This window comes from Pseudonaja textilis, chromosome 9 (genome assembly GCF_049901715.1).
Source record: "Pseudonaja textilis isolate UNSWEBS1 chromosome 9, rPseTex1.2, whole genome shotgun sequence".
In the NCBI taxonomy this organism is placed as follows: Eukaryota; Metazoa; Chordata; class Lepidosauria; order Squamata; family Elapidae; genus Pseudonaja; species Pseudonaja textilis.
In genome coordinates, this window is record NC_141998.1 from 10,969,561 (window position 1) to 10,985,168 (window position 15,608).

At 45.5% G+C, this 15,608-nt stretch overlaps 1 protein-coding gene across 1 annotated transcript; it reads right to left on the reverse strand.

The window, feature by feature from the left end:
- Positions 1-8,186: 8,186 nt before the first annotated feature.
- ZNF703 (zinc finger protein 703) lies at positions 8,187-12,127 on the reverse strand. The gene is made up of 2 exons (XM_026717252.2): positions 11,638-12,127; positions 8,187-10,910 (listed from the first exon to the last, which is right to left on the reverse strand). The coding sequence occupies exons 1-2, from the start codon at positions 11,917-11,919 to the stop codon at positions 9,459-9,461; spliced, it is 1,734 nt and encodes a 577-aa protein (XP_026573037.1). The 5' UTR covers positions 11,920-12,127; the 3' UTR covers positions 8,187-9,458.
- Between the last annotated feature and the right edge of the window lie 3,481 nt (positions 12,128-15,608).

Consider the following 15,608-nt stretch of genomic DNA (forward strand, 5'->3'; position numbering starts at 1 on the left):
GGAGGCAATATGCTGATTTTGTAAACTGCTTAGAGAGGGTGATAAAACACTGTGAAGTGGTATATAAATGCTATTTCCATCATAGGCAACTGTAGAAAGAGGCTTCTCTCTCTCCCCCGCCCCTCTTTTTTCTAACCCTGAATTGGATAATTTCCTCTTTGGAAAAATTCTGATATTTATATTGTAGAGATATTTCTCTTCCCCAGGAATGACTTAACAAAGGCATTGAATTATTGTGAATTTACACATTGCTTTTACTCTATGCAAGTGCAGGTAGCAATTGGGGAGCCTCATACAGTTTGATGTCCCTGCATTGATCAACTCCAAATCTGTTTGGTGAAGCAACTGCAATCACAGTTTCACAATCACAAAGTTTGAAAGTTCCCATTCCTGAATATAATCAAGAGCTTTTTGTCACTTTGACTTTTTTAAACCAGACTTGGTTTGATTAAAACATTTTTAAATTGTTGCTTCTTAGGCAATCTACCATTGAGATTGGATCTCCTTTTAAAAAACTATTGGAAAGATTGGCAACAAGTTGTTAGTTTTTAAGTCCCAGTTAAACATAAATAACTTAAGTCACATTGATCATAGCTGCATCCACCTAGTTCTCTAAGTTATGTGAGTTGAGTCTTTCCATCCATCCATCTCCCCCACACCCATCCATCTATACCTCCTTACAGCAACCTTGTGAAGTAAGCAAGCTGTACAAAAGATGTTTTCCAATTGTTTTTTCTTCCTCATACAAATCACCATCTCCACATTCATACATTGTTTTAAACCAGCAGCTCTCAAATTCTGTGATATCACGATGACTTAAAATGAAAAATAAATGTGCACAATCCCTAATGAATAATATTTAGGATTTTAGTGTACTTAAGTGATATTCAAAAGCCTAAACTTGACCACTGTGCCATGTTTGGATACCTCTTGATTGCTTATGACTCCCCAGAGGGTCCTAACCCCTGTTCTAAGGCATAGATTATTTAGCACTGGTGGGTTGAATAAACACTCTTTCTCTTTCTCCCCTTCTCTCTAACAGACAGAAAGAAAGACATCAGTTTATAGCTGGAAGGGACCTTGGAGGTCTTCTAGTCTAGCCCCATGCTCAAGCAGGAGACCCTGTACCATTTCATACAGGTGGATGTCCAGACTTTTCTTTAAAAACCCCAGTGATGAAGCACCTTCTGAAGGCAAGCTGTTCCACCAGTTAATTGTCCTCACTGTTAGGAAGTTTCTCCTTAATTCCAGGTTGCAGAAAGATAGATATAGATTCTTTGCTACAGCCAAGTATTCAGACCAGTTTTCTCATGCAGGTTTGGCAGAAAACTCTTTATACCAAGTTTATCGTCCCCCCTTTTTTGCTTTATCGTCCCCTTTTTATCCAGCAAACCATGAACATTAAATTAATAGCAACAAATGCAACTTCTTGGCCCCTGCCAAAAAGGGCATCAGCTATCTTGTTGAACCTAAAATTTTGAATGTATATCACATTTAAATTCTTGAATCTGAAAGTGGCTCATATCTTGATTGAACTTAGTATTAAAGCTACCAGATCCAAGGTGCAAATATATGGATGTCTCCATAAGATGGCAACAACTTGTATTAAAAATTATCTTTATTATTCTCTAATGGTTATATTTTCCTTCCCAGCTTTAGGGGCCTCTATATATAGTCTTAGGAAATTTAAGAAGTCTGCTACCTCAGACCAAACATTTACCTAGTCTTGCATTTTGTTCCTAAAATACCCAACCAAATATATGTTACAAACCTCTAATGAAACATATTATCTTTGTGCTAAGTCTCCAGGAATTGTTATTGTGGGGCATAGTATTTTTAATTCTTGAGTTATAGCTAGGATGACCAATCACCACTGACAGCTTTCTTTGGTATTGTAAAGATCTCAGTACATATAGTCCTTGACTTACATCAGTTTATTTAGTGACCATTACAAGTTACAATGGCACTGAAAAAAAGTGATTCAAGGCCATTTTTCACACCTATGACCTTTGTAGCAGCCCCATGAACATATGATCAAAGTTCAGATGCTTGGCAACTGGTTCATACTTATGACAGTTACTGTGTCCCAAGGATGTGATCATCCTTTGCAACCATTTGACAAGCAAAATCAACGGGGTAGCCAGACTGACTTAACAACCATGGTACTAACTTATCGATTGCAGTGATTTATTTAACAGCTGTGGCAACAAAGGTTTTAAATGGGGAAAAACTCAAATGTCTTGCTTAACAACAGAAATTTTGGGCTCAATTATGGTTGTAAGTCAAGGACTACTTGTACTACAGGAGAGCAAGTGTTATAGAAACTCCAAATGCTAAACAAGGCTTAGCTTGCTCACTAGCAAGGAGCACGTGTAGATACAATAAATCAGATGTTACTTTAGCAAACAACAAAGGATTAAGGACTATCTAGGTGAATGAGGAGTTGTCAAGACACTGGAAATCTCAAAACAGAGGAAATGTCATTATTTTTCTTTTAAAAAATACAGTAGAGGGAAAGCTGGATTATATATACAAAGAGATGCCAGTGGGTCTAGTTGCAGTGAAAAGATCTCTTGGGAAGGAGAGCAGAACAGAAAGAATGTTTAGTTTCAAACACCTGAATTTATATCAAAATAGCAACACATTTTTTGCACATAATTTGCTTCATATCAGAGATGACATCCATGGAGGAAAAAAATCTTGAACAAAGAGAGAACAACAAATAATTGAGTGTTATTCAAAGGGAAAAAGGGGGGTTAAATGCATTCTTTAAATACATGAAACTTCTCATCCATGAAACTTCTCACCTCTGAAATATTATGCTAAAACTAAGAAAAACAGGTGCTCAAGGCCCCATGAAAATTTTCATGGCATAGAAACTTTCTACAAGGTATTATTTCCAGCTCTGCGGTCTTCTGGTAGCTTATTTTTACAGCTTCATAGATGTTTTTAAAAAGCAGTGAATGAAATTGTACACTTGCAAAAATAATTTACAACTGCACCTTAACCTCTGAAATTCTCCCTAGTGTATTTGTATTACTGACTGGAGAGAAGATTCTACATGCACATTGCCATGCCAGATGTATAATTCAGACTTAAGAACTAATTTAAACTTTTTTGCAAGGGAGTTTCAGAAACAGCAGTAGCTGCCTAACTTCTACTTTGTGCTGCCAGTTTGACATCTGTATGCAAAAAGCTCTGTGATAAATAGTAATCTTCCAGTATTTTATTAAATATGTAGGATTACAGACGTGCATGAACATGTACACACTCACAGAAGATCAAATCTATATTAGGCCACATGTCAAAACTAGCTAAAGTGCAGCCTAGTCTTCTTTTATTTCCTCCTCATTTTCCTTAGAACCAAAACAGGGGACGAAGCAAAGAGAAATGGACTAGATTCTGTCAGTATTTGCCACTGCAACTAAATCAATTGAGTTTACAATAATAATATCAATAATAACATTAACAACCAATCTGTTAACTTTGATTTTCTGCAAGTCATAGTCCAATTGAAAGAAAATTCCAATAGGCTGAAGAAACCAGATGTCATTGAGCATCGGCCAAGTGTACAGTATAATATCCATTTCTGAAAATTGATACTAAACTTTTTTGCCCTGATCAGAAAGTAGATAGAGGTTATAGTATCCCTAGCATTGAGGATGAAATCCCCAACTATAAATTGCTGGAAAACTCTGCTCAGAAAGAGAGAGAGTGCTCTACAATTACTACCCACTTGCCTTCAATCAAGGACCTGTATACTGCACAAGTCAAAAAGAGGGCTGTGAAAATATTTACAGACCCCTCGCATCCCGGACATAAACTGTTTCAACTCCTTCCCTCAAAGCAATGCTATAGAGCACTGCACACCAGAACAACTAGACACAAGGACACTTTTTTTCCTGAATGCCATAACTCTGCTAAACAAAAAATTCCCTCAACACTGTCCAACTATTACAAAGTCTGCACTACTATTACTGTTAATCTTCTCATCACTCTTTATCACCCATCCCCTCCCACTTGTGATTGTAGGACTGTAACTTTGTTGCTTGTGTCCTTACAATTTATATTGACTGTTTCCTAGTATTATTTGATTGCTGATTGTACCCTATGATTATCATTGTGTTGTATGTTATGATTCTTGATTCTTAATGAATGTATCTTTTCTTTTATGTATACTGAGAGTATTTACACCAAGACAAATTCCTTGTGTGTCCAATCACACTTGGCCAATAAAGTATTCTATTCTATATTCTATTCTCCCCTCCATTCTGCTTACAGGCCTTTAAAGGCCTCTCAAAGGCATCTGCTCAGCCACTGCAGGAAATGGATGGGAGATTGAAAAGGTATTTGTGCCAATCTAGCAAGACCCTTCTTAAGACTTTTACTGGCTTGTTTCATACACTCTACTGGCAGTTGAGTTGCTGAGAAGGTGAAACGCATGGTTGTCATTCTGTGTGGCAAAGAACAAACACTTCTACTTGATTTAGAACAGGGTGGAGGCAGCCCTGAAACCCCCCAGATGATCTGGACTTCAGTTGCCATCTGGACGGAAATTGAAAGAGTATTGTTGATGACAAGATCATGAAAGGTGTAGTTCCAAACCTCAGGAAAGGAAAGGAAAGGAAAGGGAAAGGACTTCTGCATCCGAACTCAGTCCAAGCTATGGAGGAACCACTGCAGGCAACAGCTTGCTCTGCAAGAAGTCTCTTTGTGTCATTTCATTTTGTACACCGTGGCTAAACAGACAATAGATTTCACATAACACCCTAGATAAGCCCTCAATTCCTTAATTCCCATAACATTCCATCAATCATATTGCAGCATAACTTGAAGGCCTGTCACACAGCATGCTAAAAACAATGGCTGGGGCTTCCAAACATGCTGAACCAATTAATCTTAGCTTAAAGATGTGATGCTAGCCCAATTAATAGGGCAATCTCTGAAAATTAAAAATGAATATCACCTGTTATAGCTAGCTATGCGCCACATTTGTGAGTAGCTACAACTTGAGCTTGAAGCTCTCTACAGCAGGGGAGTCAAACTGGATTTCTTTGAGGGCCGTGTCAGCATTGTAGTTCTGGGAGCGGGAAGGGGGTGCTTAAATCTAGTGGCACCAGCCTGGAAATAGCAGAGGACAGGCCTGCGGTGCCTCTGCTAGCAAAAACAGGGTGTGGGGAGGCCACATGCGGTGGGCCTGCGACCTGTTTTCGGCCTAGACAGCCTCCTGCAGCACCCTGCCAGTCAAAACAAGGCTCAGGGGGCCGCATGTGCTCCCCCTTCCTGGTGGCCCGTTTTTGGCCTGGATGGTTGGCTGCAGCACCCTGCTGGCCAAAACGGGACATTTGACCGGCAGGGTGCTGCAGGAGGCCATCCAGGCTGAAAATGGGCCTCAGTGGGACTGCGAGCGGCCCATTTTCACTAGCAGAGGCATCACGGGTCAGCCCTTTGCTATTTCCAGGCTGGCCCCACGGGCCAGATTTAAACACCCTGTGGGTCGGATCTGTCCCGTGGGCCTTGAGTTTGACATCCCTGCTCTACAGGATTTTACACAGTCATCTTTTATATCTTTGAAAAGTCATATTTGAACCCAAACACTTATTCTCATTACTCCTGTCCCCAAATATATGAACAGAAAGTTGTTTCATTTGACTTTATTAGTAGGGCAATACAGTCTGTACTACAAGTGTTTAAAATGTGATGGAAGAACCTTCATCACTCAACAGGGGAACTTCTGCTTTGCATGAAGTAAGTTCAGAGTTCAATCCCCCATTTTCAAGTTTTCACTGAGAATAATCCCTATCTGAAACTACAAATTGGTGGATCTTCCTCAATAGGAATTCACTCCAATGTTTGGAAATCAATTTCAGTCATTACCGCTGAGAATTCTTGGAGTTAAGTCAACACATTAAGCAATGCCCAGGTTGCGGAAGGCTGGTATAAACAAACTTGAGCTGTGAGGACCATCCTAGATGGATCAAGTGTTATTTCTGGATAAAGCTGTTACTACCATTCTTACAGATTGACATCCATGATTGCCTCCAATAAAACCTGCTAATCGTAAGTCACTTGTTGCATCTTCAATAGCAAAACCATCCCCCAATTCATCAATTAGCTTCTGGGAGAAGTGTTGACAAGGCAGTAGTTTTTCAAATCCTTGACAATTATCCAGGCTAAAGCCTCCTTACAGTAGAGGGAGAGAAGTTGTACTTCTCCAGATGTTGATGGAAATCCAACTCCTAGCAATCTTTATTACAGGCTATCCTGACTGGTGCTGATGAAAATTGAACTTTAGCAATATGCCAGCAGCCTTCAAATTCTCTAATCTGAATTAAGTATCCTCAAAGAAGGCCCCATTCTGGTAAAGAGCAACTTTATGGCCAACATACAGCTGGGTCTACCTTGGTTACTGGCTCGGGAAAATAAAGAAAAAATGGAGATTCTCACAAGTGTTGTTCAACTATAGTAGATGTTCTAGCCTGCAGTCCAACTCCTGGCAGAAGACCTACTTACTAAGTAGGGGCCTTATGAATTGACTTCCAATACACCTAGATTGGAAAAGCTGTTACTTGCCCAATGCACAAAGTAGGTGGCTAGTATGGGAGAAGTAAAAGAATATCCAAACAAAAGTTATTCAACGGACTCACCACCACATATAATGCTGATCTCCCTTGTGTCAAATCCAAGTACCCTTCCATTTCCCACAGACCAGGCACTCTAGAGCTGGTGCTTGCTGAAGTCCAAACCATCCTGAAAAGTCCCAGTTTGCCTATGGCACGGAAACACAGGGATTGTCTATGGAGATCCTCAGTCATCCAAGTCATGGTTGTCCCAAAGGTGCTTTTTCAAAAGGCAACTGGACTTTGTTTTTTCTTGAAGAGGTTTCATTTCTTATCCAAGAAGCTTCTTCAGTTATCTACCATTCAGTCAGAACTGAAGAAGCTTAATGGATGAGAATCAAAAACATCTTCCAGGAAAAACAATATCCAGTTGCCTTTTGAAAAAGCACATTTGAGGCAAACGCAAGGATTATACTGTGAAAAAGACTGACTTCGAACACCCAAATACCCTTCAGTGCAAAAGCCAACTAGTGCCCTTGCCTGTACTCTTGGCAGGAAAAGAAAATGAAAGGACACACTTAACATATATTTTAAAAAGGTTGCTGAATAATCAGAAACTCAAGGCAATGGATCCAGAGGAGATGAAAGAGGAAAATGAAAAATATATACATCCCCTCCCTTCCAAGTTCTCAAGATGTCTTGCAGTGGATGAAGCTGGACTCTTAAGAAATCTGAATTAAAATCGGAACAGTAGAGAGGTAAATCCCTTGGCATTTCGGTGCCTTTGGGAAAAATGTGCCAAAGCCCTGATAATAAAGCACTGTTCTTAGCACGGTATCTGTTCATAACCATAACAGTACTCTCAAAGAGCATCTACTTTTCTCCACCACTAGGTAGTGCTGCAGCCCTTCCATGCCCATTTCCCAGGAAGGTTTTCAAACCCTTCTCTCTCTCCCCCCCCCTCCCCCCGCCCTTAAAAAGTCTTTCCTGGACTCCAGTTGGTATCTTTTCTTATAAGGAGAACTCACCACTCCACTGAATAGAGTCAGCTCAAGAGAAACACTTAGCAGAGAGAGCAGCTGCAGGCAGACTTCACCCATTCAGCAGAATGAAGCATCATTTTGCTGAGGTGGCAGTCAGACAATAAGGAATACTAGTGGTGCAGGCACATTGGTTTGGAACAGCCCTCCTCCCTTCTGAATCTTGCAGAAAGAATGGTAGCATATTAGAGATAAAGGCATTACGTGGACCTGTCCTTGTTGGCCAGAGACCCAATGCTTGTCTTCCCCTGCAATTCCTGATCAGACAATCTTGCCTCAGTTTCCTCCATGAATAGGCCAGACTCACAAGTAACCTTCCCTTCCCAGCATGGCAGACTGAATCAGTTATGCTTGCCCAATGCACTAAATCACAAACCACAACCGGAGGACGGCTTGATGCATTAGATGCCTGTGATCTCCACTTCCACCGTTCAGTCATCTTAAAAACAAAGGGACTCTGTTCATGGTTTGGCCACCCTTCAGATTGTTGTCTTTGAATTTTCAAGGCCGCCTTGCGCAACCAGCCAAGGGGAAGATGTAGCACAGAAAGGCGAAGGGAGAACGCAAAAGAGCACACGCAATGGGGTAGATATAGCAAGTATTCATTTATTAACAAAATAAGACTTACCAGGAGGGAGTTCTATTCACCCCAAAAGATCTGCAGCCTTCGGTGCTGCCTTAGTTCTGCAATTTGGGGAAGGGTCTCTGCACCTTAACAGCTGTTCCATACCCACAGGTCAAGAGAAAGTGGGCGATAGGGTCATTAGGAAAAAGGGGAAGTGATTTTTTTTGTTGGTTGGTGGTTGGGGTTTTTTGGTACGTAGATTTGAGCCTAAAGACAAAGATAAAGAGGCCCCCAAGGGCTACTAGCTAGACTTGAGGATCCAGCTTGAAACCAGATTGAGCAAAAGTTCTCCGAGTTCCTCATTTGGCGTATAAGATTGTTCTCTTCCAGTCTCTCAAGGATGTTTGCTAATTTCCTTAAAATTCAGGTCTTTTGAAGAGAGAAAAAGCGGGGGGTTGTGTGTGAAAGGAGGGAGAGAACAAAAAAGAAGCCAAAGCAAAATAAAACAAAACAAGTGTGAAAGCTGGTGGAAGGCTTGCATGCCCCTCTTTTATGGGAAGGGGCTTCAGTTTCACCCCCAAAATCCCAGTACTTGGATGATCTCCTTTTTGTTTAGGGCACCCAGTCTCTCTGAGAGCACAGGTAATTTGGTTTCTGCAGAGGAGACAGGACCGATGGGTTCTATGCAGAACCACCAAGCTCTCCGCACGGCCAGCCTAGTGCCAGCAGCTTCCCAGTCCCACCTTCCGCAGTTAAAACAAAGCCACCAAATAATTTCCCGGCCAACATGACCGCTCCATTCCCCTTTCTTTCTTTCTTTCTTTCTTTCTTTCTTTCTTTCACAAGACAGGAAAAAAATATTTTCCAGTTACTATACAAATGCCAAAGAAACCGAAACCAAGAATAACCCCCCCCCAAGAAAAAAAGGGGGGGGGGTTTGGTGGTGATAGAAAAAGCAGGGAGAAGGAAGAAAAGCATTTTGCTGAACATCATGCCGGGCGTTCCTTGGGACCAGGGCAAAGTTTTCTTTAAAAAAAAAAAAATATTTAAAGGGGGAAAAAAGGAAATACAGTAAGCTTCTCCCACCCCACACGGGCAAAACGTTTTGCTTAAAAAAATAAAAATAAAAGAGTGGGTCAGATTTTGGGAAAGGGGGTAGGGGACACAGACGTTTTGCATACCATTGATTCATTGGTGTATTAATGCACTTATTTTCCCAGCTTTAAGCTAACATACAGGAAATAAATACACACTCCGGAGGCGAGGTCGCATGAGAGGGCAGGGCTGCTGGAGTTACTGATATCCAAGTGCAGAGGCTGAGGTCAGTCTTTGGCCATAAAGGGCATAGGGGGAGTAGTAGGGTCCAGCTGCAGGCAAGGAAGGGACTGGCAAGGTCCCCGCCGTCGGCAAATTGCTTTTGCCGTAGGGATGGTAGCGGTTTAGTCCCAATGTCTGTGGGCTTCTCAACGACAGAGATCCGGGTAAGGAGCTGGGGCTCCCCGGGGCGGCAGGCGGGAGGTGGAGGTGGCAGGACGCAGCAGAGCCCAGCCCCGAGGTAGGATAACCAGCCAAAAGTTTTTCCGCCCCCGGCAGAGTCGTGTGGGTCCTTAAATGGGCCAGCAGTTCCTCGGAGGTGGCAAACCTCTTGTCGCAAGGTCCACCGGCAGACACCCAGTTGCATATATGGGGCAGGGCGTCGTTCTGCAGCATGAAGCCGTAGGTGTAGAGCGAATGGCCAGACAGGCTGGGCGTGGCGCTGGAGGTCAGGGCGCTGTGGAGCGGGTGGGTGGGATACACCAGGGGATATCCACTTTTCAGGCTGCCCGGGTCGTGGACGCAGCTGGAGCAGTTGCTGGTGCCCAGGTGGGAGGCAGTGTGGTAGCTCAGGCAATAGGGGTCTCGGCATAATCCCTGCATGAAGGAAGGTGGGGAGGCCCCCGTCAGCGGGCTGGAGCTGGGGGGCTTCCCCGGGAGCCCCAAGGCCCCTGGCAGTTGGCTGCTGCTCACCAGGCTGGTTTTGGTAGGATCCAAGCCGGGCACGAACTGGGAAGGATAGCCCGCATACGCCCCCACGATGGAGCCGTGGTAGCCGATGCCAGAGGGGGGCAAAGGAAACACTGAATGACCCGGCTTGTAAGGAGATACCGGCGCCACGTGGCCCGCCGACGCCAAGGCCGGAGGTTCGGACTTGCGGCCTGAAGCCGCCTCGCTTTGCGTACCGGGCTCCACGCTGCCGGCGCGCGCCCGGGTTCCTCCAGCTCCAAGCGCCGCGTCTGGACTGGCTTTGGCCACGATCTCCAACTCCTTCTTCTCATCCAGGCCTCTGCAGTCCGAGTGCTGCGGGGAATTGCCCCTCGAGCCGCCCGGAGAAGAGGAGGTGGAAGAGGAAGAGGCGGCGAGAGGAGGGAAAGGTGGGCAGGCGGCGCTGGGAACTCGGAAGCCGTTTTTCTCCGCGCCCGATCCGGCCTGGCTCGGCGGGACGCCGCCGTCCTTCCGCGGATCTCCGCCGCTGCCGCCTTTGGAATACGGCTTGAAGCTCGATTTATCCTCGGCGGGCGCGTCGCCCAGTTGCTTGAGGGCGCTGCCGGCTCCGGCACCGGCGGCGCGACCGCTCGACTCCTTGTCCGGCCCAGACAGGCCGGCTGCCGCGCCGGAGTTGAGTTTGGAAGCGGGCGGTGGATCCGGCTTCCCGATCTGCGAGCAGGTTTGCGCTAGCAGCGCTAAGGGGCTCTTCTTCGCGTCCAGCTATGGGGGGAAGGAGAGAGGAAAGGCGAATGAGAAAAGCTGGGCGAGAAGGGGTCCCGGGTCGCAGCGCACCAGAAACTATACCTCCCGAGGGACAAGAGTGTCCTTTCTGACGGCTGGAAGTTCCCCGGCACCGTCCTCTAACCGGCCTCCCTTCCTAGGAATTGCCTTTTCCTCGGGCTTTACCCACTTCTCATCACCGCTGTAAGGTCATCCGCGCTAAGAGTTGTGCTTCTTCCGACGTGCAGCCGCCCGCTCCGGGACCCGGAGAGGAGTCGGTGGAAATAAGTCCTCCCCGGGCCATTTTGCTATAAACCCCTGCATGCGCCCTTTGCATCCTTTCGAAGCAGCAGAATTAAACCGCGGCGCAAAGTTGGGGAAGAAGGCACCAAAGGTCTGTTTCTCGTCGCCCCCCCTCCCCCGCCAAGTCCTTGCCCTCAACAGGCCAGCCAGCCAAATCAGCTCGGGCTTAAGGCTCGCTGGCAGGCAAGTGCCCTCCGACAGCCGTCCACAAAACTGGGGCGCCGGGGCGTGGGAGCAGAGACCCCCGAACTAAGCGGGAAAGGAGATGGGGCTCCAGAAGCGCCGCGGCCCAGGCAAGCAGCCGAGCAAGGAGTTGGGAGCGAGCGCGGCCGAGGGCGAAGCTAACGAGGGCGAGGGCAGCAGTGGAGGCGAAAAGGCCCAGCTCTGGCGGACGGGCAAAGGAAGGCTCGGACTTGGCACTGACCTCGATGGGGCTGACGGGCGTGGAGGAGAGCGGCTGCAGGTATTCCGGGTGCAGGAGGTGACCGCTGTGGGCGCTCAGCATTTTCAGGATCCTGATGGGAAGCCGGTTCGCCTGGCGCAGGGGGTCCTCCGGGGACAGGTGCGAGAGCACCGGGCACACGGCTCCGGAAGGCTGGGCTGACGAGGCGGCGGCCGAGCCTTCGCCGCCTCCTCCTCCTTCGCCGCCGCCGCTGCTGCTGGGCGATGTCCTTGCGTTAGATCCAGCGGGCGAACCGCCGCTCATTTGGGGGAGCGAGCCGGGCAGGGCGGGGGTGGGGTAGGGCAGGGCTGGGGAGGGGGAAAAGGGGGAGAGGCAAGCTCCGCAGCGCGAAAACCGGGCAGGGCGCGTTGTGGAAGCGGCGGCAGCAAGGACGACCGCACCGGCCCCAGCGAGAGACGGAGGGGGAAAAGCCCTTCCTTTCCCCGAGCTACACGTCTAATAGCTCCGGTCTGCAGCACACTTATTCAAAGGCACCGGCCTGCTCACCAATCGGAGACGTGCCAAGGGCCTCGGGGCGGGGCCATCGGCCGGTGGGGGGAGCTTAGCCTAGTGGAAAGATGAGAAAGTCACTTTTTAATCCCCTCCTCCTCGGGAGCGCCTTGGCATCTCGGAGGCCGGCGGAGCGACGCCTCCCGGGTTGCTCGCTCTGCTTGCGCAAAGGGCTCGGCCTGGCTCCCGATTCCGGGGTGGGGTGGGGGAGTGTAGAATCAGTTCCCTTCTTCCTTGCTCTCTCCCGATCCCCAAATAGCCACTCAAGCCCGTGTTTTCTCTCCAAATACAACACACACTTTCGTATGTATACACAGGAGAGACGCACCCAAACATCATTGGCAAGGTTTTAGAAAACGGCATAAAAGGGAGAAGGGAGTGGAGAAAAAGGACATTAGCTGCGTGCTGCTGCTATTTCTGCTTCATTTCTAGGTGAAAGGTGGTGGATTCAAAGTTATTCATAGCCCAGGAGGCTAAATTCTTCAGGAAGCCAAGTTCAGTCATCCTAGTTCTAGCCTTAGATGTGGGCTCAGCAGGTGACTTTTAGGGTAACCTGTTGAACCTGCGGCCTTGGATCTCAAAAATTGCCTCCTTCTTCCAACTTAAATTTCAGTTTACTTTTCACTTACTTTTTATTAGATTTAGAAAGTTGCCCAACTCCTTAAAACTTGGTTAGGTTCCCGCTCTGGTAGATTTTCTCATCTTTTTCATTACCAAAGTGGGATCTTGCCTTAATTGCTTATTTCACTCATCCTCATCCTGTAGAGTCTTTTTTCCAGGATTCTTTCTTGGTTTTGATGTATCAATTACTCATGTCTCCCTTTTGTTAGAATGCTGGACTACTTTTTGCTAGAACTTTTTCTCCATCTTACCTGATGCTATTGGGTTGTTTTTGTTTTATTTATGTTGCCTAAATTCTTCACAGTGATTGATATGACCCTACAGTATCACACCTTTGATGCATAGGATGCATATTTTCATCACAAAATATTTCCCCCCACTATTGCTCCCCAAGAAAGACAGAAGCACCTCTTCAGGGTTGGTCACTGTGCACTTTTTCATAAGTTCAGTCCCATCCCCATTATGGGCACAAACAAAGCAAAGTTTTTCATAAGTTAGAACTGTTTCATCATTACTGGAATTGAAGTTGAATGCCTGGAGGTCCCCATTTTTGCCTTCAAAGATGTTAATTGCCAGGGTTGGAGCTGCATTTTGCATTTTAACAGTTTCGTAGTTCTTTTCTTGTGCTGATAGGAATGGGAGTTGTCCAAACAGTAAGCAGATCAGACTGTTACCTCCTTCACCAAAGAAGGAAACTTGACTACCTTACACTGAAAAAAATAAATAACACACAAGGAAATGCATCAGAGTTTTGCTGCCCTAAATTGATGAATACGATTAACCAGCACTCCTAGATGCTTGATTAACTCTTTCTGCTCAGAAGGAAGAAAGTTTATCTGCAGAATTATCAGCTTTGTCACCACCCCATTGCCTTCCAGTAACAAACTATGAGTTATTCAATCTAAGCAAAAGGTAATCTCTAAAGTCTCTTTTGAATCAGGCTCAGTTCCTGGGAACTGTAGAAACAGATCCATGTACTTTTCATGGTAATGATACAGAACTGCTTTGATCTTTGAGGCGCTGGGAATGTTTTTTTCCTTTCAATTTCTCAGTCCACCTCACAACTTGGGGTGGTATTTCATCAACTACCAGCAGAAGTCTGATTCTGCCTTTTTTTTTAAGTGACCAAGGTTGAAGGCTGCCTCAGAGTGTAACAACCATATTGGTGGTCCCTACCAAAGTCAATTAAAAAAATTCCAGCAACCTCCTCCTACTCCTAGTTTTCTTCTTGTTAGGGTGTGTGTGTGTGGGGTGTGTGTGTGTAAAACTTGAAGGCAAAAATAGGAGTGGGGTCTCTCTTGTTTGCAGAAACACCTTTACGCTCCTTCCCTCTCCTCCCTGTCTCCCAGTAGACCAGGAGTGTAGAGAAAGATATCTTTCAACAGTTTTCTTTCTCTCAAGAAGATGGTACATTTATTCTGAGGTTCACATGAAGTCAGCAGGTCATAAGTCATCCTGCTCTTCATTTATATTTTTGAAAAATGCAAGAATTATCTTTGGAGGTGCTACTAACTTCCATTAGCACATAACAAGTCCAGGGAAAGGACAGTTGGATTTAAGAAGCCGAGGATGCCAGAAAAATCTGTACATCACAAGGAAATGAAAAGACAAAATGCTACATTGTTTTTTGTACACCAGTATGAAATTCTTCAGGGCTGCAGGGGAAAAAGTAATCATGGCTTTCCAGATAATAATTCAGTGCAGAGATAGAATCAAGTAATGGTCAGGCAGATTGATGAGCGTTGCAGACAAGCAGAAAGAAAGCACGGTTGGCCTCAAAAAGCATTGCTACAGGAAGAGCAAAAATATCAACATGAATCATCCATGTGAACTAGATATTTCTGAAGAAATTCAGCTGGGAGATATTTTACGACATGAACCATCTCCTTGAAAGAAGACTGCAAATCACACAGAAGATCTGGTGAAGATCAGTAGACCTTAATCTTGTACCTTTCTTCCATTATTGTAAGTGGGATTTAAGGTGATGAAAAAATTAGCTATTTCTCACTATCCTTCTTCCTAACAGCGGCGTTCCTGTCCGATAAGCAAGTCACATTTCTTGCCATGATATGATATTCTCTTCTATTTGTCTCTGGTTTTTTTTTCTAAATATACTCGATACTACTGTAGCTACTTATCACCCTCACTTCTTGGACTGGATTACAGGGTGATGGTAGTGTCATGTATCTGGAGTTACATACATGGACACAAATGCGCACATAGAGCAGTGGTTCTCAGACTGTAGCTTGCAGACCCCTGGGGACCACAATGTCACAGGGGGTCTGCGAAGTCTTGAAGAAATGTTATTATTTAAATCCCAAATTAAGTCTTGGGGATCCAAGTCCATAGTCCATGGCCACAAAAGAAATTTCAAGGGGGTGTGGTGAAAAAAAAGTTGAGAACTACTGACATAGAGAATAGAAAATTACCATAGTGCAGCATCATGTCCATAATGAGAGGACTCTTCTCCCCTGAAGCATTCCTAAATAACTAGAAATTGACCTCCCAATGCCTAAAATAAGATGACATTCTGTGGAGCATTGGATGGCAATAGCACTTAGACTTATAGACCACTTCACAGTGCTTTGCAGCCCTCTCTAGGCAGTTTACAGAGTCAGCCTATTGCCCCCAACAATCTGGGTCCTCATTTTACCCACCTCGGAAGGATGGAAGGCTGAGTCAACCTTGAGTCTGAGATTCGAACTGCTGACAATTGGTAGTCAGCAGAAGTAGCCTGCAAGATTGCATTCTAATCACTGCACCATCACAGATCTACCAGATACGGTCCTCTTCTTACCTCCTGCCGGGTTTCCTATGAATGA

Coding starts and splice junctions, on each gene's coding strand:
- ZNF703 (XM_026717252.2), bottom strand. CDS start 11,919: ATGAGCGGCGGTTCGCCCGCTGGATCTAACGCAAGGACATCGCCCAGC. Junction 10,911..11,637: donor CGCCCGTCAGCCCCATCGAG/GTCAGTGCCAAG, acceptor TTCCCCCCATAG/CTGGACGCGAAGAAGAGCCC.